The 27,241-nt window shown below is 53.2% G+C and overlaps 1 protein-coding gene across 1 annotated transcript in view; it reads left to right on the top strand.

Moving 5' to 3' along the window:
* The window catches only part of LOC310920488 (hexokinase-2), a 27,922-nt gene extending 732 nt beyond the window's left edge, over window positions 1–27,190 (top strand). Inside the window, exons 2-18 of the mRNA XM_083880484.1 lie at window positions 7,048–7,210; window positions 12,977–13,125; window positions 13,329–13,448; window positions 15,366–15,461; window positions 15,579–15,678; window positions 15,954–16,137; window positions 17,031–17,186; window positions 17,323–17,556; window positions 17,738–18,042; window positions 18,625–18,773; window positions 19,502–19,621; window positions 19,708–19,803; window positions 20,593–20,692; window positions 20,797–20,980; window positions 21,226–21,381; window positions 21,877–22,110; window positions 23,067–27,190. Of these exons, the coding sequence (XP_083736610.1) occupies window positions 7,048–7,210; window positions 12,977–13,125; window positions 13,329–13,448; window positions 15,366–15,461; window positions 15,579–15,678; window positions 15,954–16,137; window positions 17,031–17,186; window positions 17,323–17,556; window positions 17,738–18,042; window positions 18,625–18,773; window positions 19,502–19,621; window positions 19,708–19,803; window positions 20,593–20,692; window positions 20,797–20,980; window positions 21,226–21,381; window positions 21,877–22,110; window positions 23,067–23,211 (2,691 nt within the window). The 3' untranslated portion in view covers window positions 23,212–27,190. The remainder of the gene's footprint in view (window positions 1–7,047; window positions 7,211–12,976; window positions 13,126–13,328; window positions 13,449–15,365; window positions 15,462–15,578; window positions 15,679–15,953; window positions 16,138–17,030; window positions 17,187–17,322; window positions 17,557–17,737; window positions 18,043–18,624; window positions 18,774–19,501; window positions 19,622–19,707; window positions 19,804–20,592; window positions 20,693–20,796; window positions 20,981–21,225; window positions 21,382–21,876; window positions 22,111–23,066) is intronic.
* The last annotated feature ends 51 nt before the right edge of the window (window positions 27,191–27,241 follow it).

The raw sequence follows: 27,241 nt of genomic DNA, 5'->3' as shown, positions 1-27,241 counted from the left end.
TCTCGGATCCCCTTCCCCACGCGGTGACCCCCCCACCCCAAGCCGCGCGTGTCCCCCCCATCCCTGCACTGGCAGGAAAGGAAAACACCTTCCTGTCTCCCGTTCCCTTAATTTTGGGGTTCTGAATCCTTAATTTCGAGGTCCAGAATTCCCCGAGCCTGTTCCCAGACTGCAACCCCAACCAGCATTGTCCCGTTGGGATGCACGAAGTGTTGGTCACCCCTCGTTCCTAAGTTCAGGCACTAGAAAAGCTCGAGTGTTCCTGCTCTCGCAGGGCTGCGGGAGCAGCCGGCCTTTGTCTGCCCAGGACAGCGCTTAGGCTGGGCTTAATAAATTATTCCTGGAGAAAAAATGCTGGATGGGGGAGAGTGCAGAGGCTTAGGCTCCTCCTGCAGTGCTCCGCTGGCATCTGGGAATAGGGCAGAGATGATTTAATCTGTGATTTCTGACTCTGGGAAGTGGTCAGGATTTGCTGATTTGAGTGTGAGATGGTCGGGATTTGCAAATATCGTCATAAAAAAAGAGGAAAATGCTTAGAGAGACCTGGGATAACTCTGGAGATGCCACCAAGGAAGTGAAACTTGCCACGTTGGCCCCTCACCAGTGTTAAACAGGAAGGAAATTGAGGCAGAACGTTAAAAAAACCAAACCAAAAAAACTCAAAAAACCCAAAAAAGAAAACAAAACAACCACAAAAAACCAACAAAACAAAACAAAAAAAACCACCCCCAAAAAAACTTAACCCCAACCTAAACAAAATGCAGGGAAAACTTCCCAAGGCAAAGCGATCCGTAAGGAAATACGGGCTCGGCTTCTCCCTCTGCTCAGTTGTGGCCCTGGGGTTGTGCAACAGCCAAATCCACGGGAAGGGGTTGTGTAACCCTGGCAGAAATAGGCCAGCGGCACAGCCCGGCCCTGGGCTCCTGGGCTGCTCATGCCTTCCTTATCGGGAGCTTGGAATAATGCAAAGGGAAAGCTTGGATGGAGGAATTCACCTTTCTTACCCACTGGGAGAAGAGTGTGTGTGAAGCCTCAGGAACTGACTTCTTTTCCCTCCCAGCTCCAAAACCCAAATAAAAAAAGGTTGTTGCGATGTGAGGGAGAAAAAAAAATCCAGGCGCTGCTGGCCAGAGCTCGGGGTGCTGTGGGAGATGGCCCTGCCCTCCTGGCCACTCCTCAACTGGATTTCTCTGGGATATTTTTAGACAAATTCCTGTGAATCCTTCCAGTGAAGCAAAGCTGGGAGAGAGCACAGAGCTCAGCTTGGGCTCTGGGAGGCGGGGGGAGAAGCCAGCTGTCTGACTTGGCTGCTTCCACCATGGGTGTCAAAGTTATTCCTGGTTTATAAATCTCCCCAGGCAAAAGGAAAAGCCAGGGAGTCCCCAGCACAGGGAAGTTTAGGGGATGAAAATCTTGGAAAGCTATGATTTGTTTGGTTGGGTCTGAACCACAAACCAGAACCACAACAGGGTCTTCTTATCAAACCCTGTATTTGAGACTTTATTTGGGAAAAAAAAATTGCAGGTGTAGCCTGGCATGTGTTTTCCCTTTGGATCATGGAGAAAAGGAGCTCAGCTGGGGTAAAAAAGTGCCTTTTCCAAATGTTGTGGTTTGTGTCCACCTCAAGGCCTTGAAAATAGCCTCAAAAATGGGATTTTTCTTCTCATTCTTGTCATGGAGCAGATTTACCTGCTCTGCCACTTGTCTGGGGGCATATTACCTTCCTCCCCAACTCCTGCTCTTTTCCTGCCTGGAAAATGGGTTGTCCAGACTTATCTAACCCTGAAGGGATTGTGCAAACTTTAATTAATCTCAGCAGTGTCCTTTGAGATCCTGGCTTGAAAGTTTGCCGCTGATGCCCTGTGTTCCCTTGGGATGTGCCAGCTCACCCTGGGCTTCCTGGTCCCTCAGCCTTGTCATGCCATGGGAGTGGGGCCTGAGTGTCTTTTCTTCCCCATCCTTCCTTCAAAAGGGAAAAACTGGGGATGGAAGTGATTTTCCTGCATTTGTGGCCATTTCCAAGCAGGGGCAGGTTTTCCTAACTTTTTTTTTTTCCGAGGGACTAGTTTTACCCAGCTGATTCCTCCTTGGCTGCCTCTGTGGATATGGAAGGGGCACCTATGGCAAATTTCTGGAAAAACAACTTAACAGCTTTCCTTGAGGCTGCTGAGGTCAATTGCAGGAGCCAAGGTCAATGTCAGGACAGCGTTTCCTACGTTTGGGGCCTTTGGGAAGCCATCCTGTCTCCTTGCTCCTCTCCACCTCATCAGAGCTACACAGCCTCAGTTTCCCCTCCACAGAAGGATGTTCCCACCATCCAAGGAGGGGATTCTTGGGACCAGTGAGGCTTTGCCATCCAGCATCTGAGCCTCTTTGGGATCTCTGCCCCAAAGACCCCCTGGGTTTAACATGGGGAGAAAGACAATGAGTGGCAGGGACAGGAGCAGTTGGATGTCTTCAGTTCCAGAACTGGAAGGCAGAGCATTTTCCTGGCTGAAATGGGTTTTAGTGGGGCTGTGGGGCAGCGGGGTCACCTGAGGATGGGTCAGTGGATGCTCCGTGGTGTCACTTCCTCACCGTGGGTGCCTGGCTCCACCTCCAGCATGGATCCAGCTGCTGTCCCGGGGGTGAGGATGGGGAGGAACCGGCCGAGCAGGAAACATCTGACTCACCCGGGTTCAGGATGACTCTGGGCATGTGTCATCTGAGGCTTGGCCGTGGCAGGGAGGGCACGTGGGCTTGGAATCGGTGTGAAAGAGCTGAAGGACGTGGGTGCCACCAGGGCCGGGGCTGGGGAGGGTGGGTGCAGCCCAGCATCACCCCTGTGTCACCCACGGGAGGTTAGAGAAGGGGACAAGCCGGTTCCCTGCTCTGAGTCACCTGGGGTGGGAAACAGGGACAGGCATGGGGCAGTGCAAGGGACTGAGGACATGGAACAGGCTCTGCCTTGAGACAGGGAATAAAACCTTCCCCGTGCTTGAGACAGGAAATAAAACCTTCACCCTGTAGCCTCTGCTGCTCCCTCTGGCTCACTTTCCCTAAATTCCTCACATCCCACCACAGATTTGGGTGGGGTAGGAGCATGGCTGGTGCTTACACAGTGTCCCCCTCCCAGAGAAGCAGGAAGAGAGCCAGCATTCCCTAAAAGTTCAGGGATCCTTACAAAACAGCATGCTTGAAGTTAAAAACTGGGATAGGGAGGGAAGTAATTTAAAGAAAATATAATTCCCAGCAAAAATTTCCCTGGAGAGAGGCGTGATAGCACATGCTGTGGTTTTTGGGGTGTTCCAGCCTTCCCCAAATGTGAACAGTGCTCTGTCATCAGTCAACAAATGTTTACCTTTTTTTCCCAAAAGGTAAAGAATCTATCCCAGAAAGCCACCCTCTCCCAGTGTTCTGCTTTTGCTCAAGAAGCTGCTGGAATTAGTCACATCCAGCTGAAAAATAGAGGGGGGAGATGCTGAGGGATCAGAAACGTGCTCCTGCTCCAGTTCCTGGCAGCCACATGGCTCTGGAAAAGTATTTCAGAGCAAAACGAAAACAAAAGGCAAACAGCTTCCCTCTCTCGGAACCTGGGGTTATTAATGGGAAAGATGTATCTGGGACCTTATTGCACAGGAACAAAGCTCCCTGGGCCCTTCCTCTTCCTGCTGGGCAGGAAGTGGTGGCACGGTGCCAGAAGCATTGTCACCCTCAGCAGCCTTGCCCCGTGTTCCCGAGAGATGGGAAGACAGTCCCCAGCATCCCTGCAAGGGCAGTGTATGAGCCAAGGAATTTACAGAATCCTGGAATGGTTTGGGTTGGAAGGGAGCTTAAAGCCTATCCAGTGCCACCCCTGCCATGGGCAGGGACACCTTCCACTGTCCCAGGCTGCTCCAAGCCCCATCCAACCTGGCCTTGGGCACTGCCAGGGATCCAGAGGCAGCCACAGCTGCTCTGGGCACCCTGTAGCAGGGCCTCTCCACCCTCCCAGGGAAGAATTCCTTCCCAATATCCCATCTAACCCTGCCCTCTGGCACTGGGAAGCCATTCTCTGTCTCCTGTCCCTCCAGGCCCTTGTCCAAATTCCCTCTCTAGCTCTCCTGGACCCCCTTTAGGCTTCTCTTCTCCAGGCTGAACAGCTCCACTCTTTTCCATGGAGAATGGCATTGACTTGGAATTGAGTTATTTAAAGATTAGTTAATTAATATTTCCACAGCATTAGTTAATTAATATTGTCCACAGCACTTGGGGTCCAGGCTTTTTAAGAGGAGTCTTGAAGAGTAGAATGGTGTCCAGCTGCAGTACTGGTACTGGAGCTATGAGTTTGGAAATCTAAAGCTGTTTTTTGAGTTGCTTTAAGCTCAGTGCAGTTCATCTTGGCTTGGCTCAGCTCAGATCACACAGCAGCAGAAATTGGGCAAGTTGAGGTTTCCTCAGTTGCGGGGCAGGCAGACCTTTCCCAGTGGTGGCTGTGCAGCCGGGACAGGCGACCCTGGGCACCTCTCCAGCATCCGGCATGGAAATGAGCTGAGCCTTGGAGACAGCCTTGAGCCAAGAGATGGAGATTTGCTGGGGTTTGGTTCAAAAACGTGGCATTGAGCTCATTACACCCACAGCTACTCCGTGATCTGGAGCTTTAACACAGTGTCCTGGGCTGGGGCATGCCCAGCGCTTCCCAGCTTCCATCCCTTCCTTCTTCCTTCAGTTTGTTTAGATTTCCTCAAGGAAACACCATTATTTAGGCTGGAAGCTTTCCAGAAATTCAATTGCCCCCTTCAGGATCCTAACCTAGTGACTTTATTTGTTTGGAATTGGCAATCTGACCTAAACTATTCTATGCTCTTAAAAAATGTTAAGCAGCTGAGAATATGTTTTGTCTTGAAAGGTGTTCAGACTCTGGCACTGCAGGCTGAATTCCCCATTTTATCCCATCTTTGTAACAATTCGAGGGGTGCTTGGAGTAACCAACTGGGTCACAGGGCTGGAAAGTTTTGGGAAGGGCAGTGTCCATGGCTCTTCCTTAGTGGGGGTCAGGCACAGCCAGAAGTGGTTTCAGTGGGGAAGGAGCTGTCCTGCTGTATGCCCTGACCTGCTTTATCTGCCAAGTGGGGTGATATCCACGTTGGGAGAAGATGATCCAGATTTTAAGGGCTTTGGAGATTAGAGGGAGGTCACCCTGTTCCTCAGGCTGAGGTTATTCTTGGTATGCTGCAGCCTAGAGGACATGGGGGATGTGCCGAGTGGGGCCTGTCCTGGGGGAAGGGGGTGAAGCCTCTGGGGAGTTTCCCTGTGCTGGGATTTTTGGGCTGAGGAGTCTTCACTGCTGAGGAGCTCCCAAAGCACCCAGCTTCTCTGGGATGAGGACTGTCTGCTCTGGGTTGATGGCATCGACTAATAACCCTCGGGATAACCCTCGGCACAGTTCAAGGGGAGGTTTCCTACCTTGGGCCTGGCATGGAGGTGAGCTCCAGCCCCCAGAGCCACCTCTTAACTGGAGGTTACTGGTGCCAGTAACCAGAGCCTCAACACATGGAAGGGAATTTTCAGCAGGTGAAAGCAAACAGGAGGGGAGGGAGGAGAGTGTTTGACTTCCTGCTGCTGAGCTGGATAAGGAGAGGCTGATAAACAACTGGTATCAGGAAATCTCCAGGTTTCCTTCTCCTTGGCCTTTTCCTTGTGTCTACCTGGTCTTCCAGCTCCTGATTTTGGGAAGGAGCTGAAAGCGCCAGGAGAAAAGGGGAGGAGGTTTTACCCAGAGGATGCTGCTCTGGAGAGGATGCAGCATCACTCTTGGGATGTGCTGGGCCAGGCTTTCCTCCATCCTCTGACGTCACCAAAGGGATCTTAGCTCCCAAATTTCCAGCAGAACTCAGGGTGGGGGAAGAAGGATGTGCTGGAGCGCCCTGAGCCTGAAATACATGCAGCCAAAACTGCAGCAAGGCTGTTGTGTCCAGCCCAGGGTCAGATGGCCCATCTGTGAGCAAGGTCACACTGGGCCTGGTGTAATTACTTGCCCACAAAATGCCCATTTCCTCCAACACAGCCCCATAAAGCACAGTCCAAGCCCAGGTTCCGGTCACCCGGTGTTACGTGCTTGCAGACAGGTGAGCGCATGGGGTGGAGTTTTCCTCTTGACTTCTCAGGGCTTGCAGCTGCCCTTTAATTAATTCTAAGTGAAGCTAATTGAAGCTGGGCATCGTTTGAGAGCGGGCAGTGTCTGCCTCTCCTGCTCCCTGCTCCGGCCAGGCTGCACAGGCACTCATGGTGCTGATGGATGGCTGGGGAAGAGCTTTTCCATGCCTTTTCCAGGCAAGACAAGATGTTTTGATGCCATTTGTACTAGGGCTTCTCCATATTGTCAGCTCAAGTGTATAACAATTTCCAGGAATAGGGGAGTGGAGTGGATTTCTTCCCTCTCTGGCTATGGCACATACTTGTGTCATTCCAGCACTCACTTGTGTTACAGCTGCTCCCACTTCTGTCACTTCAGGGTGGTTTGCTTCAGTATGGTGTTAGTAGCTCCTGGCTCTTGGGGTGATCTCAGCAGTGGAGAAATGACAGGGCAGTGGATTCCTGCTGAGCATCCTTGGTGTAGGAAGAGGCCCTGGGGGTCAAGGTATACTGATGTCATGGAATGGGAAGGGCTTTGCACCTGGAAAACCTCCACTGCTGACCTCCTGACTCACTCTAGAATTTGAATTCCTGCTTCTGTAGCAACCTGTTTGGGTGTCTGTAGGTGACTGAGCGGGAAGATGCTTTGGAGCATCAGGAGCAACTTGTGGTTTGGCATTCCCAAGCTGGCAGAGTCTGGGGAGGGGATGCAGGGTGGCATTTGGTGAGCACCTTGGAGAGAGTTGCAGGAGCAGTGATGTGTGATGCCTGGGATGAGCAATTCCAGCAATGCTGCCATGTCCTGCCCTTTGGGATGGGTCAGAACCTGCTCCTGCTCCTTTTATCAACCCCAGCAGCCTTGGGAGGAGCTGTATGCTGTCCTGAGTGTGTTGTGGGGCCTGTGCCCATGTCCCCCGCCCTCTGCCTGACTTTGGGCTTTTCTCCACTTTTCAGATCGACAAGTACCTGTACCACATGCGGCTCTCTGATGAGACCCTCCTGGAGGTGTCTCAACGTTTTGAGAAGGAGATGGAGAAGGGGCTGGGAGCAGATACCAACCCCACCGCCCTCGTGAAGATGCTGCCAACCTTCGTCAGGTCCACCCCAGATGGGACAGGTACTGTGAGACCAGAGGTGCTCCTGAGCAGAGGGAGGGCTGGGGACAGCGGTCCTCCTGGCACTGCCAAAACAGGGATGGCACCTATGGCCACCTTCACTGCTGGCCTGCTTGGGTTGAGTGTGGGGACAGGCCTTGCTCCCTGCTCTGTGCTGGGGCTGGAGGGGCTCCCAGTTCCTGCTGGCAGGAGGGAAGGTGGGAGGGAGAGAGAGAAGCCGCCCTCGCGTGCCCTTGCTGGCAGGACAGAGACAGTCACGGGTCCGGCTCATCAGATTTCATTAGCAGTGAGGCGGCAGCAGTGCCAGCTCTGTCTGAGTGCCACCAGGGCCCCAGCAGGAGCAGGGGCTCTGCAGCCCTCACAATGTGGCCTTTCTGCCTCTCCCTGAGCTGCCCATGGCATGCTCCAGCCAGGCACATCCTCCTCTCAGCCCAAAGAACTGCTCCCTTTGGCATCCATATGGGAAAGTTCCTTGTTCCCTCTTCCCACCCCTGTGTTTTGGGAAGGAGCTTGTCTCCATCCCTGCAGCATCACCCCTTGCCTTCAGGTGAACCCAGGATCCACCAAATGTTTGGAGCAGTCCTGGCTGCTGAAGGGAAGGAGGGACAGAGCTCTGAACAGCTGAAGCTGCTCCAATTCCACATCTGGGCTGGCAGCAGCCTTGGAAAGGGACCCAGGGATGGTTGGTTGTGTTGGATGCAGTTTATTCAGAGTTGGGGTTGCCCTGGTGCTGGCACCTATACAGGAATCTGTGCAAAACCTCAATGGCAGAGGCTGCTGGCCACCAGCAGGAGGGGTGGACAAAGAGGGACAGAGCCCAAATCCCTCATGGCTGCTGGCTGTCTGCTCCCTGGGGGCAAGGACAAAAGTGACAGGACCATGGAATCACAGAATCATGGAATGTTTTGGGCTGGAAAAGCCTCTACATTGGTCAAATCTAACCACTCCCCCAGCACTGCCAAAGCCACCACTGACCCACATCCCCACATGCCACATCCACACAGCTGCTAAATCCCTCCAGGGACAGGGACTTCAGCAGTGCCCTGGGCAACTGTGCCAGGGCTGTACAGCCCCTTCCGTGAAGGAATTTCCCCAGTATCCAAACTAAACCTCTCTTAGCACAACTTGAGGCCATTTCCTCTTGTTGTGTTCCTTGTTCCCTGGCAGCAGAACCTGACCCCCACCTGGCTGCTTCCTCCTGTCAGGAGTTGTAGGTGGTGACAGAAGGTCTTTGGACCACTGGGTACTGCTGGGTGTTTGCTGGTAATGTCTCAGTGAGGCTGGGGATGGTGCAGCCATCTGCATTGCTGGGGAGAACAGACATCATGGAATACTTTGGATGGAAAGGGACTTTAAAGCCCATCCAGTGCCACCCCCTGCCATGGGACATCTTCCACTATCCCAGGGTACTAATAATATCCAACTTAAATCTCTGCTTTTTCAGTTTAAAACCATTCCCCTGTCCTCTCACTACACCCCAGCTAAAAGTCTGTCTCCACCTTCTTATGAGCCTCTTTAATGCTTGAAACATCCCCTGACCTTGGCCCCTCGGCTGCACTTACACCCAAAAAGCTGGACCTGGCTGCCTGCCTTGGGATCAAGATTGCAATCTATTTAAACGTTGGAGAATATTTTTAATTACAGGGATAGCCAGGAGCTGCCCCTGGGCATGAGAACTGGTGCAGCCAAAGGTGCTGGGTGCAGATGGAGCATGTGTCAGCATTTCCAGCACCCTGACCCTCTGTTGGGAGAAGGAGCAATCCCTCCTCATGCCCTTACAAGACAGATCCTTGGCACCCTTCCCTGTATCCAGCTTGTCCAGTGTCCCAGCTGGCATTTCTCACCTGGGGGAGGGGGGAAAGAGTAATAGCAGCATGGAAAAAGTCACATGAGAGGGATGCTGGGGTAGTCACAGTGCTGCAGCTGCCTAGGAGGCTGGAAAATGTGAGAATTTTGAGCAAATCCCAGGGAACTAAAAGTTGTGATTCCCTGTCCAGCTCAAACTGGATCCAGCCTCTGAGTGGCAACAGTGTCTCAGATTTTGGGGAGAGGGCTGGAAGGTCGGGGGCTTGGTGCCAGATCCTTTGCACAGATGGTGTGGCAACACCTTGGGAGAAGCTCACTATCTAGGGCTACGTCCTTCCTTCTTCTCTGTTTTTAAAGCTCCTGGGCAAAGTCTGACCTGGGCTGGGCATCTGTGCCAGATGCCAGGAGCTGTTCCCAGTCCAAGGACAAGTTATTTCTCTGCTCCAGCCCTGCTCTCACCTGATGCTGGTGCCATAGGACTCCCAACCATCCACCTGTAGAATTTCTCTGTCCTCCCTCCCCTCCTCCTGCAGCTCCAATGTCTGCTCTGGGATTAGATCCTGTTTAATGTGCAGCTCCTGGGATCCAAAGGGATGAGAGATGCTTATGGAAATACAAGGTTATATCTGCAGGTTAAGCCAAAACACAGCCCTGGCTCCTGGCTCTTGGTGGCTTTGCCATTCCAGTGTGGTGTGATAAGAGGGGGGAATTCTGCTTTGAAAACAGAAACTCTTGTAAAGTCAATTTTCCTTCCTTTGCTTGGCTCTGGCATGCACTGGAACGCCACCATGCTGTGCTGGCAGCGAGGTTATAGGGAAACAGATCTCAAATAAGTTTCTCCTTGGAGCCTGAGTGACTCTCCCAAGGGCTTTCCCTGCTTTCCCTGCAACCAACACCCTCCTCCCTGCTCCATTCCTGATTTTTCCAGGTTTTTCTGTGGTCCCCAGGTTTCCTCCTCCATAATGGTGTTGACACAAGGATCTTGTGGTGCATCCTCTGTTAAGCCACAGCAGCTGATAAGCCCACCCTAGAGCTTTCAGGAGGATACTGCAGGACTTGGGGGTCAAATCCCTGGAAATCCAAAGGATGGCTCTTAGCAACACCTTTCCCTTGGCTGGTTGGCTCAGCTCCTGTCAATAACTGGCTGCCTCTGCAGGAAAACCGGCTCATGTGGTGCAGAGACTTGAAAGGCTTGAAAAAAATGGTCATTTCATGCCCAGAGCCCTGTGGCTGAGGATTTACCAAATTCCCAGCAAGGTTTCCCAAGGAAGTTGTCTGCCCCATCCCTGGAAGTGTTCAAGGCCAGGTTGGATGGGCCATAGGGCCTGGTCCAGTGAAAGGGCAGGGGAGTGGAACTGAATGGTCCTTAGAGTCTCTTCCAACCCCAACATTCCATGATACCATGAATTAGCTGGAAGGAGAGAGAGGCTGCTGGTAAATGTCAGGGTCTGCAGCTCCACCTTTTCTTGCATCTCCCTGGAGCCTTGGCCTCCCAGCTTTTCCTCTTCCTCTTATTTTTAATTAATCTAGTTTGCCCGGGGATTCCTAGGCAATAGAATTGCAGTCTGTTGAAAGTCTTGAGGTGGGATCTCTGGGGTGACCAACCTCTGAGGTGCTGGGACCTGATCCCACACACGCTGCTGTTCCCAGGAGCACAGCAGGTTTTCCAGGCACTCAATTCTCACCCTTTGCCAAGAGCAAACAGCCACTGGAATCTATGTTTGCCCTCGCTCTTTGGCTTGTGGACTCAGCACCAGCACTGATATCTTATCATGGGACCTGAGAGCCTAAATTGGGAGGCAGTGCCCAGATCTGGAGCCCATCACGTGTTCCTTGCATGGCTGGGAATTTTCAAAGGGACAGTTTGCTGCCTTTTTCCTCCTGCAAAGTTGATCCACCCAGGAATTCCCAGGAACTGCCACCAAACTGCTTGTGTTCCTCCTGTGGTGCTGAGCAGGGTGAGGAGGGGGGTTTTGGGGGGTGTTTGGGTCCTGCTGGGACTCCGTAGCGAGGGCAGAGCAGAGCTGGTCCCACATGGCTCTGGGGCCATGAACGCCACGGGGTGGCTTGCCCAAAGCACCTGGTGTGTGAAGGCTGAGCAGGACAAGGATGGGCCCATCTGGGCTCCTCAGCCCTTTTTTTGGGATTTTCCTGGGTTCCCTTCTTTACCTCCAAGGAGCTGAGCAACCTGTGACCCTCTTGGCTCCAATGCCCTTATCCCTGGCATATTTATGAGCCCCCCGGGGTGTTCTCCATGCTCTGCTAACGAGCAGAACGGCCTCAGTACCGATGGCCAGGGAAGCCGAGCACAGCGTGACCTGTGTGAGGGGCAGGACATGGTGCCAGTGCTGCCCAGCCGGGCATCACCTCCAGCTCTGCCCTGCTGTGGCTGAGGGTGGTGCCCATGCTGGGCTCACCAGGGACAGCAGGGCAGTCGGGAGCTTCCCCAGGGTTTTTCCGGTGTGTTTTCCATGTGAAGAACCACCGTGGCATGCCCTGTGGCTGGCAGACAGGCTACGAAATGAGCTGCCAAACTGGTTTAAAACTCACCACTGTGAAGGGTCAAGGGGAGGAGGAGAAAGAAATAACCAGGAACTGACTAGTGCAAAGCGGGAGCTTGGTGCCCTGATGGCACTGTGCTCCTCAGTGATGTGATGCTCTGACCCCCTCTTTAGGTGATTTTCTGGTCCCCCCAGATGCACTCTCCATTCTCCATGCCCAGCTCTGATCCCACTGAAGCCGCACATGGCCTTGGAGCCCTCATTCATTCCTTATCTCCTTGGAGCACAGCAGCTGCTTTCCATGGCCCTTTTCCACCTCTATAGAGCTGCTCCAGCTCCCAGCCGGTCCCATGCCCCATTCCCTCGCCCTGAGCCCTTGGAGGGTCAGCCCAGGAAAGCTGCCCGGCCAGATGGAGCCCCAGGGGCTGGGACGGGAGCTGCCTTTTCAGCTGGAGTCACTGGAGATGCTGGCTGGCATGTGCATACTAATGACCCGCGGGTTTTGTTCCGACTGTGGCCCCTTTGTGCCGCACAAAGCGGCCCCTGGGCACTGGGATCGGCCTGGGGGGGAGCCAGCACAGCACATTTGATGCATTCAGGACTCCAAGAGTGCTGATAGAGGGCTTTCCTCGGCCCTCTCCCCACTAAAACAGCCAGCTGGGCGCTTTTCCTGCTGCCCAGCTCCCGAGTTTAGCGAGCTGCCTTGAAAACAAACAGGAGGGGACACTCTGGGCTCAGCCCTTGGGGCTCCCCCTTGGAGAAGCCGTGTCCCAGCTCTCCCTGGAGAAGGCAGCAATGAGGCCCCAAAGCTCTTCGGGAGCTTCTCCCTCCCTGGTTTCCTGCTGCCACCTTCCCGTGTTGCCATCAGCCACATGCCAGGAGTGTGTGGGATTCCTGGGGCAGGGAGGGAGCTTGGCCTGGGCTGTGGAGGCTGAGCCTGAACATGAGGGGGTTTTGAGTATATCAAAAACTTAGCCAAGCTCCGGTGTTCCCACAGCTGCCATCAGGGATTAACCCCTTGGGATGGAGGTTTAGGAGCTTCCACAAGCGTCAGTAGGGTCAGGAGTGGCTCTGCTGCCTTCTTCCTGATGGGGCCTGAGGCTAGAACTCATCTTCCCTGGGATCCCTGTTGGTTTGGGCATGGACTTTTCTGGGTGGGGCTGGTGGGATTTATCCTCTTGCCACACCCTCTCCAGGGCATCTGGATCTGGCTCAATAATGGTCAAAATATTGATCCTCCGTTGGATGTGGGGGTGCCAGGGGGCAAAGGAGGGGCAGGGAATACAGTGACTGTTCCAGTAAAATACCAAAAGAAATTAATAATGAATAAAAGAATGAAATATAATAAAAAATATGACCTTATCCTTGTACCTGGGAGGGGTCTGCTCACCTCAGGGCTCTGGTGTGCTGTGGACAGAAGACCCTTCAAGTTAACAGGTTGTCCTTGTCCTGATCCTACAGAGGATGGGGACTTTTTGGCACTGGACCTTGGTGGCACCAACTTTCGTGTGCTGAGGGTGAAGGTGTCAGACAATGGGCTGCGGAAGGTGGAGATGGAGAACCAGATCTACGCCATCCCCGAGGAGCTCATGCGTGGCAGTGGGGTGCAGGTGGGTCCTGGGAAGTCCCATGTGTGTCGTGGGGCTGGAGCAGGACTGGGCATCCCATCACCCCGGGCCAGGGGATTCTGCTGGGTCTTGTGAATTCCTGGCAGCCAGCACCGTGATGAGTGGGGAATGGGCAGGGATGCAGACACAGCATCCCCTCAGAGTGGGCAGCTAGGTGAGGTCTCACTCTTTACCTTTTTTTCCAGCTTTTTGACCACATTGCTGAGTGTTTGGCCAACTTCCTAGACAAGCTGCAAATCAAAGACAAGAAACTCCCCCTTGGCTTCACCTTCTCCTTCCCATGCCACCAGACCAAGCTGGACGAGGTGGGTGAGGAGCTGGGACAGGCTGAATTCTCGCTGTAGGTTCCACACCAGTTTAAGCTCAGGATTTTAATTTGATTTGGGGTCCCATGACCTTTCCAGAAGGGCCACATCTCTCATTTCTGTAAAGCCATTTCCCAAGTTCTGGGTGAGAGAAGCTTAGGAACATCACTGTCCTTTTATTTTTATGAATATTTTTTGTCAGTACAATGACTCAGTGGCTGCAGGGTCAAGGACAGAGAGGATGGAACATTCTTTCAGGGAATGCAGAGCTTGGCATCACTTCCCAATAACCCTGTTGCTTGTCGTCTTCTTCAAACACACTATAAACCCCCTGTTTAAAAGAAAATTAATGTTTGCTAAGGATATGTGCCAGATTGCCTTTTTAAAAGCTGTTTGATGACAATAAGTGGTATTTGATCTCCTGGTTTAAACACAGCTGGCCAGGTTTTCATAGGAGCCTGGAGTGATTTGGGTTGAAAAGGACCTTAAGGACCATTCAGAGTTCCCCTCCCCTGCCATGGGCAGGGTCACCTTCCATTATCCCAGGTTGCTCCAAGCCCTGTTCAGTCTGGCCTTGGACACTTCCAGGGATCCAGGGGCAGGCACAGCTGCTCTGGACAACCTGTGCCAGAGCCCCTCCCCATCCTGGGTTTTTGGATTTCCCCTAATTTATCTTGAGGATTTTTTAGCTCCCACCCATCTGTGAGCTTTGACAGAGTCACGTGTGTACCAGCCGGGTGTGGTGCTGGGATGTGTCCCAGGAACTGCAGGGGTTTGGGAGCCAATGTTTCCGTGAGATGCCTCCATGGAAAACAGCTTTTCCCAGGCTGCACCAGAGCTGCAGCCGCTCGCAACCCCAGACTTGCTGAGCATCACATCCTCCCGTGCAGCCGGCGCAGGGAGAGCAGTCCCCTGTCCCCCTCTGACAGCCCCGGGCACTGATGGCTGTCACTGTCACTGTCAGCTCTGCTGGCGTTCTGGGAGCCATGACCTCGCCGGGAGACCAAACATCCTCAATCCCAGTGAGGAATGTGTCCCCTGCTGCCACCCATCTGGCGCTTGCTGGCTGCCCTCGGGGCCGGAGGGGGCAAAGCTCGCTCTCCTTGCCCTTATCTCACCCACGAGATGAGCAGCGGGCTGGCTCCATGGAGCGCAGCAATGCTGGCACGTTCTCCTGCGGGATGGGGAACGGCGCTTGTGCCCCAGTGGCTCCAGGGAGGGTTAACGCTTTCCTCCTGTAGACATGGGGTTGTAAAGAATGGGAAAATACAGAAGCTGCAGGAGGAAGCGTCTGTGCCCCGTGACCTCACCCAGGTTGCGTTGCTCAGCACCTCAGTTTCCCCAGCTCTAAGGCAGGGCAGGTGTCTGCCTCCCTAAGGAGGCTGTGGCCATAGGGTTGGAGGTTTCAAATGTAATTGAGTCCTTTTCCGCAGGGCTCAGCTCAGCCCCTAGCTGGTGTTTCTGGCCATGGGGGACTGTGAGCCCCACACCCCAAGGGATGGCTCAGGGATCATTCCATAGATACAGCGAGCCCCCCACCCCACAGTGACGTGTCAAGGACCATTCCATAGCTACAGTGAGCCTCTCACCCCACAGAGCTGGGTCAGAGAGCATTCCATAGGCACGGCAAGCCATCCACCCCTCAGGGATAGGTCAAGGAGCATTCCTTGGGCTTGTGAACAGGTTTTGCTGCAGGGCTCAATCAAACCTGGTCATGGGAACCATGTTCCTCCTGCCAGGGGAGCAACAAGCAGCTCACATGTTATTTCATGGCCATAAACTTTATCTGACACGGAAGCTGTGGCTGATAGTGCAGCTGGTGAGCTGATAACGGGGGGCTTGCCTGCAGGGCCACATGTCTCTTGCGCCAGGAGCCAGGTGTCACCTTCAAGCTTCCCTCTTGCTGTTTCCCTGCAGAGTATCCTTGTGACATGGACGAAGGGATTCAAGTGCAGCAGCGTGGAGGGGAGGGATGTGGTGTCTCTGCTTCGCAAGTCCATCAAGAAAAGAGGGGTAAGAGGCTGGGATGGGGGCACACAGGTCCTTGGTACAGGAGACCTTGGCTCTGTGAAGATGTTTTGGTTTATTTTATCTCTTTTGGGTCACCGTCTCTCATTTCCACCATCTCAGGACTTTGACATTGACATTGTGGCTGTGGTGAATGACACTGTGGGAACCATGATGACCTGTGGCTATGATGACCACAACTGTGAAGTTGGCCTCATCGTTGGTGAGCTGCAGCAAGGGGGAGGAGCTGGGGTCCATCCCTCCAGGAAAGCCAGAGGGAGATCCTGCTTCTTGCAGGCCTTGGGGTCCTTGGGAAAAAAAAGAGGGGGATACCAGTGTTGGAAAAGAGCATTGTCCAGTGCTTGTATGCTTAGTTCTTCACTTTCCTTGGTGAGTTGGGCTGTGGCCAAAGGGAAATTGGGAATAATGGGAATGAAGAGTAATGGGAATGAAGGAAAGGCAATGTCCTTGCTCACCCTGTCCCCATGCTTGGCCCAGGTACCGGTACCAATGCCTGCTACATGGAGGAGATGAGGCACATTGACCTGGTGGAAGGGGATGAAGGTCGGATGTGCATCAACATGGAGTGGGGGGCCTTTGGTGATGATGGTGTGCTCAACGACATCCGCACCGAGTTCGACCGTGAGATCGACATGGGCTCGCTCAACCCTGGCAAACAATTGTGAGCAGATTCTTGGCTTGGGCTCAGGCTCGTGGTTTGCTCAGTATTGTCCATCCTCCCATAGCACTGGTGTTACTGGGACTGGGGAGGTCATCCCAGCTAACTGGATCATTGCGTCCTCTGCCACCAGTGCAGAGAGAGGCTGTGTCCCAATCCAGGGCTGTGTCCCAAACTAGAGCTGTGTCCCAGCCTGGGACTGTGTCCCCAACCAGGGCTGTCCACCCTACCTGCTGCCCTCATGAGCCCTTCATGTGAATGTGCTGATTCCTGTTCCCTTCCTGGCCAGCAAAGTTACCCACCAGCCCAGGCAGACACTCTCACCTAATGCCCACATCCCAATCCTACAGATCTCCCATTCTCCACAGGGCTGCTGTGGCATCAGGATGATCTGGGGTTCCCTACAGACTGACTGAGCCCCTTCAGGTGGCCACAGGTTCTCTTTACAGAATGTCCACATGCCTTCATATTCTCAGTGATGGGATAAACTGCTCTGGGAGGAGATTACCTAGATTCTGTTTGGGATGGAGGTTGCCAAGAGGTTTTCAGGTCAGCCTGTGGCCACCTCGTGGCACACACAGCCAAATACACACATCGTTTAGCCAGGAGAAAAGGACACTCAGAGGGAGCTTATGGTGAGATAGGAGAGGTTTAGGTTGGATATTAGGGAAGATTTCTGCTCTGGAAGGGTGGTCAGGTGAGGTATAGGCTGCTCAGGACTGGGGTGGTATCACCATCTCTGGGGGGATTTAACAGCTCTATGGATGTGGCACTTGAGGACATGGGTGAGTGGTGGCCTTGGCAGTGCTGGGGAACGGCAGGACTTGATAAACTTAGAAAGCTTTTCCAGCCCAAATTCCATTCCCTGATTCTATCTCATGCCTCCCCACGGGCAGGTTTGAGAAGATGATCAGCGGGATGTACATGGGGGAGCTGGTCAGGCTCATCCTGGTGAAGATGGCTAAAGAAGGGTTGTTGTTTGGGGGAAGGCTCACACCGGATCTGCTCACCACTGGCCACTTTGAGACCAGATTTGTCTCTGCCATTGAGAAGTAAGTAGGATCCAGGGGGTTTCCTGGGTCCCAGCCCATCTTCTGACATCTGTGGTTGGACCATCACTGAGCAAACCTGGACCATCACACAGCAAAAGTTGGATTCCCAAGCATGAACCCCTTTTTGTCCTTCCAGGGAGAAGGAAGGGCTGCAGAAAGCCCATGAGATTCTGAGCAAGCTGGGCCTGGAGCCATCACATGAGGACTGCCTGGCCACGCTGCGCATCTGCCAGATCGTGTCCACACGCTCGGCCAGCCTGTGTGGGGCTACGCTGGCTGCAGTGCTGCGCCGCATCAAGGACAACAAGGGCGTGGAGCGGTTGCGCTCCACCGTGGGTGTGGATGGCTCCGTCTACAAGAAACATCCGCAGTGAGTCCGGAGTGGTGGGGACAGGCGCAGGGATCTGGGGGTGCTGCAGACAGGGACACAGAGAGGGATCTGCTGCTTGGCACAAGAGAAGCGCCTCCAAATATCCCCTCAGGCACCTTGTTTGGATTCCAGGGGGCCCCCAGAGGGTCACACTCAGGTCTCCTTTCCTCCTCCTCCACAGCTTTGCCCGTCGCCTCCACAAGACCGTGCGGAAGCTGCTGCCGGACTGTGAGATCCGGTTCATCCGCTCGGAGGACGGGAGCGGCAAAGGGGCGGCCATGGTGACAGCGGTAGCCTACAGGCTGGCTGCACAGCACAAGGCCCGGCAGAAGATCCTGGAGCCCCTCAAGCTGAGCCACGAGCAGCTGCTGGAGGTGAAGGAAAGGATGAGGAAAGAGATGGAGAAAGGGCTGGGCAAGGAGACGCACGCGGAGGCGACAGTGAAAATGCTGCCCACCTATGTGTGCTCCACTCCTGATGGAACAGGTGATGTGTCCTGTGTAAAACCTCTGTGTGTGAGCCCATGGATGTCTTCCATCCTTGGGAGTGGCTGGATCCTTTGCTATGGCTAGTTCCTCTTTGTGATGGGAGTGGGACAAGCCTCCAGTTTGATACTGGGCAGAGGACTGATCCTCTGGGATGTTCTGCACCTGATTTAACACAAAACCTGGCTCTGCATGGCCACAAATCCTGCCACAGAATTCTCTCCACCCTCATCCTGGGTTGTGCTCCTGGTTCTTCCTGTGGCTTGGGCAAGTGCCTGACCTTGGCTTGAAGCTTGTGCAGATCCTGTGCAGGGCCAGAAGCTGGACTTAAGTTATCCTTGTGAGTCCCTTCCAAATCAGGTTTATGATTTGAAGCCTCATCATCACCCCAAGTCTGGAGCAAACCTCTCCATCCTCTTCCTACCTGCACCCTCGGTTCTACCTGCATCCCCAGTCTCCATCCCTAGCCATGTCTCCATTTCCATCCCTCTCCCTGGAAGAGAGCAGATTCGTGTCTGCTCTGTGCCACATTCTGGATGCCCTGTGCTGGGATCTCTCCTGATGATCCTCTCTTGGGTTGCAGAAAAGGGAGATTTCCTGGCCCTGGACCTGGGAGGAACCAACTTCCGTGTGCTGCTGGTGCGCGTCAGGAATGGGATGCGGCGCGGGGTGGAGATGCACAACAAGATCTACTCCATCCCCATGGACATCATGCAAGGGACGGGAGAGGAGGTCAGGATGGGCAAATGGAGAGAGGAGAGGGGCATCTTCCCTGGGGTGGCTGGAGCAGTGCTGACCATGGAGCTGGTTTTTCCTTTCCAGGGAGCAAAACCAGAAAGTGGGGGGAGGGCTGGTGCTCTCTTGCCCTTAGAGCGGTGAGTTCTGCCCAAGGCTCTGAAGTTTGGGAAGCTGGAGGCTGGTTTTTAGGTTAGGAATGGTGTTATTCCCAGACAGACTGAACCTCCTTGAATCCCACACACTCCACAAGGGCAGATAAGCATCATCCCCATTTCCCAGATAGGAAACCACAACACAAGCAGTGAGACGTCTCCGGAGATGCATTTGGAAAGAGTTTTACGAATCACTACAGGCAGTACTTGGGGACTGGGAGTATCTCCAGTAGACTGGGCTAGAGGGCTGTGGGGATCCCTTGCAGAGAGACCGGATTCCCATGTCATGTTCCTGCTGGCCCCCACCCTTCCTGGGCCCTGCAAGATGGAGATAATGCAGGGATTTGGCCACACTGTGGGTGGGGAAGAGGGTGAAATGGAGCTTTTTGGGGTTGCTCACCTCCCACTGTGCAGCTGAGCCATGTCCTGTTCCATTTAAAGTCCTGGAAGTGATTTGAACATTCCAACTGGCCTGGGAATGGGTCGAAATCCCCAACAGTCTGGCCAGGCTGGCTTCCAGCTAGCCTCTGGCTGTGGTGGTAACTTCTCCCTTTGGCTTTGCTTGTCCAGCTCTTTGACCACATTGTCCACTGCATTGCTGACTTCCTGGAATACATGGGAATGAAGGGCGTATCGCTTCCGCTCGGATTTACCTTCTCCTTCCCTTGCCAGCAGAACAACCTGGATGAGGTAACCCCACCCCTCCTGGCTGGTACCTGGCTGTGCTTCCCACCTGGTATTGAGAGGCACTCACTGGGGGTTTTTTTCTGCAATAGGGAATTCTTCTGAAGTGGACAAAAGGTTTCAAGGCAACGGGCTGCGAGGGAGAAGACGTGGTGGGCCTGCTGAAGGAGGCCATTCACAGGAGAGAGGTGAGCAGCCATGGGGCTGGGAGAAGCCGGTGGCTGTTCCCACATCCTGGCTCTCTTTAGTGCCATTAATTGGCCCGTAAAACAAATTACTGGGCTGAGCTCAGGGTAATGAGTGTCGGAATTTTCACAGCCGCCCTTACTCATCACTTGAGGTTGAATTTTCAGACCCTGGAGCTACAGGCTGGCTCCTGGCCAGGGCTGGAGCAGACTTGTCTGGTCCTAAGCTCAGGAGACACCATCTCATTTCCTTGGCACAGAACACCCTGAGCTCCTGCCCAGGGGCTGCTCCTGGCAGGGCTGACCCGGCCCCTCAGCAGCTAGAATGTCTGAGGTCTGACCTCTACCTGCAGACAGGTGAGGCTGTGGGAAGTCAGTGGGTGCCTCCATGTCTGTGGAGGTGGATGGTCATGGAGAACAAGGAAGAACAGTTTTAAACTAAAAGAGCAGAGATTTAGGTTTTATGTAGGAAAAAATTCCTCCCTGTGAGGGTGGTGAGGCCCTAGTACAGGGTGCCCAGAGCAGCTGTGGCTGCCCCATCCCTGGAAGTGTCCCAGGCCAGGTTGAATGGGACTTGAAGCAGACTGGGCTAGTGGAAGTTGTCCCTGCCTATGGCAGGGGGCAGAATGGGATGGGCTTTAAGGACCTTTCCAACCCAGACCATTCCATGATTCTGTGACTCTATGACTGCCACAGTCACCAGACAGACAGGTCCTTTCCCAGCCATGGGACCAGACATAGCAGGAATTCCAAGTCCTCCAGGAATAACTTGTGCAATCTATCCCTCTGCAGGAATTTGACCTGGATGTGGTGGCAGTGGTCAATGACACAGTTGGCACCATGATGACCTGTGGGTACGAGGATCCGTATTGTGAAGTTGGTCTGATTGTCGGTGAGAACTGAAAGTTCTTTGCAAAGCTCCTGGTCTGTGGTCCTACACCTGCCCTGTGGGGTGTGAGAGGTATCTCAGGGCTCTGATCCTGCTCCTCTCCGCAGGCACGGGCTGCAACGCCTGCTACATGGAGGAGATGAGGAATGTGGAGCTGGTGGAAGGGGACGAGGGAAGGATGTGTGTCAACATGGAGTGGGGGGCCTTCGGGGACAGCGGGTGCCTGGATGACATTCGGACGGAGTTCGACCTGGCTGTGGATGAGCTGTCCCTCAACCCTGGGAAGCAGAGGTGGGTGGTGGTTTTGGGGGGATGGAAGGGACCCCAATGAGGCTGAGAGTCCAGGAGCAGTTCTGCCCCACCAGCCCCTTGGTGGATCCAGGGAGATGATGAGCAGGACACCGATGTGTCCTTTGTCCCCTGCCCACGGGCCTGCTGAAGGGATTGTACTGAAGGCATCTGGCAGAGCTGGAATCCCCATTCAGTCCCAGTGTCCCTTCCTGTCCTGATGTCCAGCCTCATCCTCTCCTTCTCAGGTATGAGAAGATGATCAGTGGGATGTACCTGGGGGAAATTGTCCGCAACATCTTGATAGACTTCACCAAGAGAGGGCTGCTCTTCCGGGGACGGATCTCAGAGAGGCTGAAGACCACAGGGATCTTTGAGACCAAGTTCCTGTCCCAGATAGAGAGGTAAGGTCCAGCAGGGAGTGAGCACCAGCTGCCAGTCAGAGCAGGGATGGAATTTGGGGGAAGTGCTCCCAGGGCTGGTGGGAGAAGTTCCACGTGTTTGGTCTAGAGCCAGGGTGATGCAGGATGGTGCCACACAGATAAATCAGCAGAGCCCACATAGTTCTGGCAGCACCAGTGTGGAGAGACAAGGAGGCTATGTGGGGCTAGCAGCACAGGTGGCTCTTTATCCTCTGCCCTGGGCAGAGAGGGGCCATGAGTTAACAGGGGTGTCACACTCCATGGCTTTGTTCTCAAATAGCCTCCCTGATTAGGATGTGACAGCAGGCCATATCCAGGTCTGAAGGCTGAAGCTGAAGGGGGGCTGTAGGGTCACCCCAGGCACTGTCACCCAAGCCATGAGTCCCTGGGCTCTGCAGGATGTAGATCAGGAAGGGGAAGCCATACATCCTGGCTGCTCCATCTCCTAACGCTGTCCATCCCCTGTGTCCTTCCCAGCGACTGCCTGGCCCTGCTCCAGGTGCGCTCCATCCTGCAGCACCTGGGCCTGGAGTCCACATGTGACGACAGCATCATCGTGAAGGAGGTGTGCACGGTGGTGGCACGGCGCGCGGCACAGCTCTGTGGTGCCGGTATGGCTGCTGTGGTGGACAAGATCCGCGAGAACCGTGGCCTGGACTTCCTCAAAATCACCGTTGGCGTGGATGGGACGCTCTACAAGCTGCACCCTCAGTGAGTGGCTCTGGTTGTGCTCCATTGGGGCTGCCCGGGGACAGTCAGGGAGCTCAGGGGGAAGGTTCAGGGGATAATGGGAGTGGATTTGAGGTGTTTGAGGGGCTCAAGGCTGCCAGGAGCTCACTGACCCAAACTTGAGGCCCAGCAGGAGTCAGCTGCTCCCTTAAGGACAGAGGCACCAAGACAGGTAACACTGCAGAGTGGCTCCTCCAGTGCAACTGGACCTGGCCCAGATGTAGTGATCAGGTTCAGGCAGGGCTCCAAGTCATGGGGGCAAGGCAGCTCTAACCAGCAATGTGCTGGGTCATGAAGGTTCATGGCCACACAAAAACTTGTCCATGGCAGAGCTGGCTGGCTGCTGCTGCTGTACAGTGGAGCTCAGACAGGGACAAAAGCACTGGGCTGAGCTTAAATAGGGCTCAGGAGCCTATGGGCAAAGGGAGATGCTGAAGACTTCCCCCAGGTGAGGCTGGTCAGGGCTGTTGAGGCTCATTAGTGCTTCTGAGGCTTGGTGGGACTCGAGAAGGGGCTGGGTTTAGTCATGAGTGAAGGCACGGTTGTGTTGTAACTGTGGGCTTGGGCTGAAGTGTGGAGACTTGGGCTTTCTAAGCATCATAGTGTCATCCCTGGCAGCTCTGTCTCCCTTCTTCCCTTCCCTTCCCTTCCCTTCCCTTCCCTTCCCTTCCCTTCCCTTCCCTTCCCTTCCCTTCCCTTCCCTTCCCTTCCCTTCCCTTCCCTTCCCTTCCCTTCCCTTCCCTTCCCTTCCCTTCCCTTCCCTTCCCTTCCCTTCCCTTCCCTTCCCTTCCCTTCCCTTCCCTTCCCTTCCCTTCCCTTCCTCCTCAGGGTCTGCATTGCTCTTTGAGGCCCTGTGCAAGGCAGACTGGGGGTTGGCATTTGACACCTTTACCCCATGGCCAGTTAATTCAGAACCTCTCCCTCCCCTTGCCCTGCAGCTTCTCCAATGTCTTGCACGAGACAGTGAAGCAGTTGTCCCCCAAGTGTGAAGTGACCTTCCTGCAGTCGGAGGATGGCAGTGGCAAAGGTGCTGCACTCATCACGGCCGTGGCCTGCCGCATCCGTGAGGCTGGGCAGCGGTAGAGGGAAGCAGGTTTGCCCAAAAGCTTGGTTTCAGCTAAACAGGACATTTCCTCACCCAATCCCTCTCTCTCTCTGCATACACTCACACACCCATGCATCCCCTCCCCTCTAAGCAGGCTCGTAGCTTTACTTGTTCTCTGAGGCACCATGGTGGGACTGGAGATGCCGTGGGCTCTGTACAAAATGTTGTTGTAGGAGTTTCCTTGCATGCCATAAAACCGCCTGTTGAGTAAAGCTCACAGTGTCTTTTGGCTTCTCCCTGCATTTCCAGGTGGAGCTGGAGCTGTCCCACCTGCAGCCTCCATCACACCCCAGCTCCCCTCCCACCGCTCCAAACCACTGGCCCTCCCCTGACAGCAGTAGGGATAACACTCGGATAATTAAGACACTGCATTGTCACTTTAACAGTACCTATTTATGTATGTCGGAGTTGTAGCTGTCTGTGATGTAGAAGCAAACCTCTAAGATTGGGCTAAAGACCTCCACTAGTCTTTTACCCTGTTCAAGGCTGTATTATTTCCATGAAAGTCATGGTAACTCTTAAAGCACAGGGTGCAGAATTCCACCGGCGTGGCCGCGGCTGCACTGGAGATACCACGTATCTCCCTTGGTGAGCAATACTAGAGAACCTGCTGGAGCCGGGCTGGAGGGGCCCCTCAGCCAGCCTCTGGCAGAGCATGTGCCTGGAAATAACTGGGGACTCAGGGTCTAATCTCATTTCCTGACCTCTCACCCACACCCTGAGTAGTGTGTAGGAATGTGGCATTTATATATAGGGTCGTGTTTCACCCCAGGACACCACCACCCCTTCCCTAGTGCATGTGCAGGCATGAGGAGCCACTGTCATGGGTTGGTGTCTCCCCTGCCAAGCCCCAAACTCGTGGCCATGTGTCTGCCCTGGTGTGGAGAGTCTGGTTTGCTTTGTGTCTGTGAAATAGTTGTGCAGCTGCAGCCTTTAGGTGGCACCTGGATTTATACACTGTGTATTTATGTTTTAAGAGATCTGATGTCTTTTTATGTACATAGTCTTGGGGGGGTTGTATCGCTTGGTTTTAACGTCACCTTTTCATGTTGTTGAAGAACGGTACAGAGTAATTATTTTCTTTTTTTCTTCTGTTTGCGTAATTTTTTTTTAATTTAAAATTTTATTGGGGTAGACTGGAGAAAGAGACCCAAACACCTGAGGACGGTTGTACAAGAGGTTTGGGCATTCTGACTTTATCATCAGGACAAAAGGGAAAGCAGAAAGCCAGGGACACAGCATGAGGAACAGAGGGGCCCTGTGGTGATGCTGTCAGGTTCAGGCTCAGTTTAATCTTAGGAGAGAGAGGTTTTATTTTGTCCCCTGCCCTCCCCAGCTGTGCTCTGAAGGTCACATCCATGGGTGGATGACATAACCCAGGGCCCTGCACGCAGGACTCTTGACCTCACGTCACGATCGTGGTTGAGTGCTGGTACTGGCCAAGCTGAACTCATTTCTTGGTGAGGTTACAGCAGCTGGTGTCACTCCATCCCCATGTGGCATCCTCAGGGCTGCTTAGGAGCATCCCCAGGGACTCCTGTGCCCGCAGCATCACTTGTGTGCCATGGCCAAATAAGTGCAGGGATCCATTCGTTCCAAAAGAAAACTTCATGAACTAAAAGCTGCAGGTCTCTGCCTCAGTGAGCAGATGCAGACAGAGGGTGGGGGAGAGTTTCCTGTAAATATTTAGCAGCAGTTAATGAAATTCCAGTGATGTACAAAAAAAATAATAACTAATAATCCCCATAAACAGCCCTTCAGATTGGAGGATAGAGTTTTTGTCTATTTTTATGTATATTTTTATACTGCTTGGGGTAACTTCATTACCAAAAGTCTCTCTTCTATGTTGGGGGTCAAGTTCAGTAGCACAATTTTAAAGCAAAATTACTCTTGGGCATTTTAAATGCTTATTTTTTTATAAGCCTCAAGACAACTATAACAAATAAAACCTGTGTATAGAAATTATGTACGAAACCAAGTTTAGTGGGAGTTTTAGAAGCTGTTAAATAAATCTTTGAAGGATGATACAGAAATCCTCTAATCTGGTACCAAGCAGTTTTGTGTGATTTTTTTTTCCTCATAAAACCAGCATTTTGCCTACTGAAAAATCGAAACAGAAATCTTTTTAGCTGCTGCACTGTGCAGAATTGCATTAGTGGCTGTTTTTACTTTTAGCCAGCTGTACCTCTTCTGAAATCCATAGTGTTTTCATCAGTTAGTGAGGGAAATTTTATACAACAGTAGTTTTGGGAGCAGAATGGGAAGGACTGGGATCTGAGCAGCCCTGCTTTTGATTCAGGCTCTGTTGGAGCAGGGGATTGACAGGGTGAGAGGGAAACTGGGGAGCTGAGATGCCTGGCCTAGAGCAGGGTCACCACAGCCCCCTCACCTGTCTGGGGTGAAGGAGAGGCTGTAGCTCCACAGGGGTGAGGAAGGATCACCCTTGAGCTTGCAGGGTGGTGGTGGATTTTTGGCTGGGTTTGGTCAGTGATACCCACCTGGGTATCCAAGGCTCCCATAATGCTGGAAAGCTTTTGCTTAGACTCAGAATCAAACAGGGTCTGGAATGCTCCCAGTTAAAAGCAGTATTTGAAACATTACAATACACCCGTGTTACCTGTGGGTGCAGATCCGCCCTTTTTGGGGCTGGAGTGAGGGGCTTGGGGAACACTTGGAGGAGTTTGTGCTCCCTAGGGTCCCCAGGGGGATGAGCACTGGAGGTGCTGAATGTCCATTCTGACTGTGACGGCTGAGACCAGAACCTCATGCCAAAACGTCGCCATGGGATGTTCTGTGAATGTGTTTAAAATTAAGAAGGGAAGATTAAATCCCAATTATTGATATGAAGGGAAGATCAAATGATTATCTGTAGGGACAGACAGACAGACCGCTCAGCCTAATTCGCCCAGTCTGCATCTTCCCTGCAGCAAGAAGTGCTGCTTTGTGGATTTAGGATGGTTTTGTTTTCTTGGTTGTTCCCATCTGGATGCATTTTCTTTGTGCTCCTGGCGTGCTGGGATGTTCTCCAGCCACACAGGCAACAGGGAACAGAGTCTCTGCCCTTCCTTCCCTGACAAATCTCTCCTTGTTGGTACTTTGGACAGGATTTTATTGGGTTTTTAATATATATATAGATATATACACAATCAGCAAATTACTGAGCCTTGCAAGCAGAATTTACCTCTTCCCTTCCTGGAGTCCAAGGCTGGGAGGGAGAAGCTCATGCTCAGTGGCCTGAGTGGTACAAGGGTATCAGTGGGGCACAGATCTCTGGCCTGGCAGCAGCTTGGGTGCAGTTTGACCTGTGATAACTCAGTGCCTGCTCTCCCTTATCAGGCAATCCAAACCCATCTGGCTGTCAGAGAGATAAGGGGGTGAAAGGTCCAAGTGCATGGGAGGGCAGAGATGTAAAATAGTGGCAAAATGCACCATGCAGGGGTTGTGAGGTACAAGGTAACAAAATCCTGGAATGTGGGGAGCCCTTGCCCCAGTCCTCTCCCCTCCAGATAAGGAAAATGCCTGCTTTGGGTAGATCATTCGCTTGCTCTGGTAGAAAAATGGGCACTGAAGGCAAAAAAGAGGCAATTCCTGTTCTCAAGGCAATTTGGAGAGAGGAAAATTCTTTCCCTTGTGACATCCCTGACCAGTCTGCAATCTTTCTGGCCTGAAGCAAAGAAAATGCATCTTGATGTGGGTGCTGGCTCTGCGTGGGCAGGGGAGTCATAAAGCCAAAGATTGTGTGGCTGCTGGCAGAAATGAGTGCTGTAGATTCACCTGATATTGTTCTTTCGTGTTTACAATATTTATTTTTAGCAATTGACTGCAATGATATTATATATAGGCTTCCTTATTTTTGTACTTTTCATACCGTTTTCCTAAGTGTGGTGTTGTACTGCTCAGCTCCCCTTGGCCACCACTGCTGCTCCTAGTCAGTGACAATAAATGAGAGAAAAACAACCACCACCCACTTCTGGGGTCAGTGTTGTGTGTTTCGGGTCCTGTGCTCCC

This window comes from Zosterops lateralis (genome assembly GCF_965231275.1).
Source record: "Zosterops lateralis genome assembly, chromosome: 30".
Taxonomy (NCBI): domain Eukaryota; kingdom Metazoa; phylum Chordata; class Aves; order Passeriformes; family Zosteropidae; genus Zosterops; species Zosterops lateralis.
Note: the sequence above shows the minus strand (reverse complement) of the source record. Positions and strands in the feature narration are given on the sequence as shown.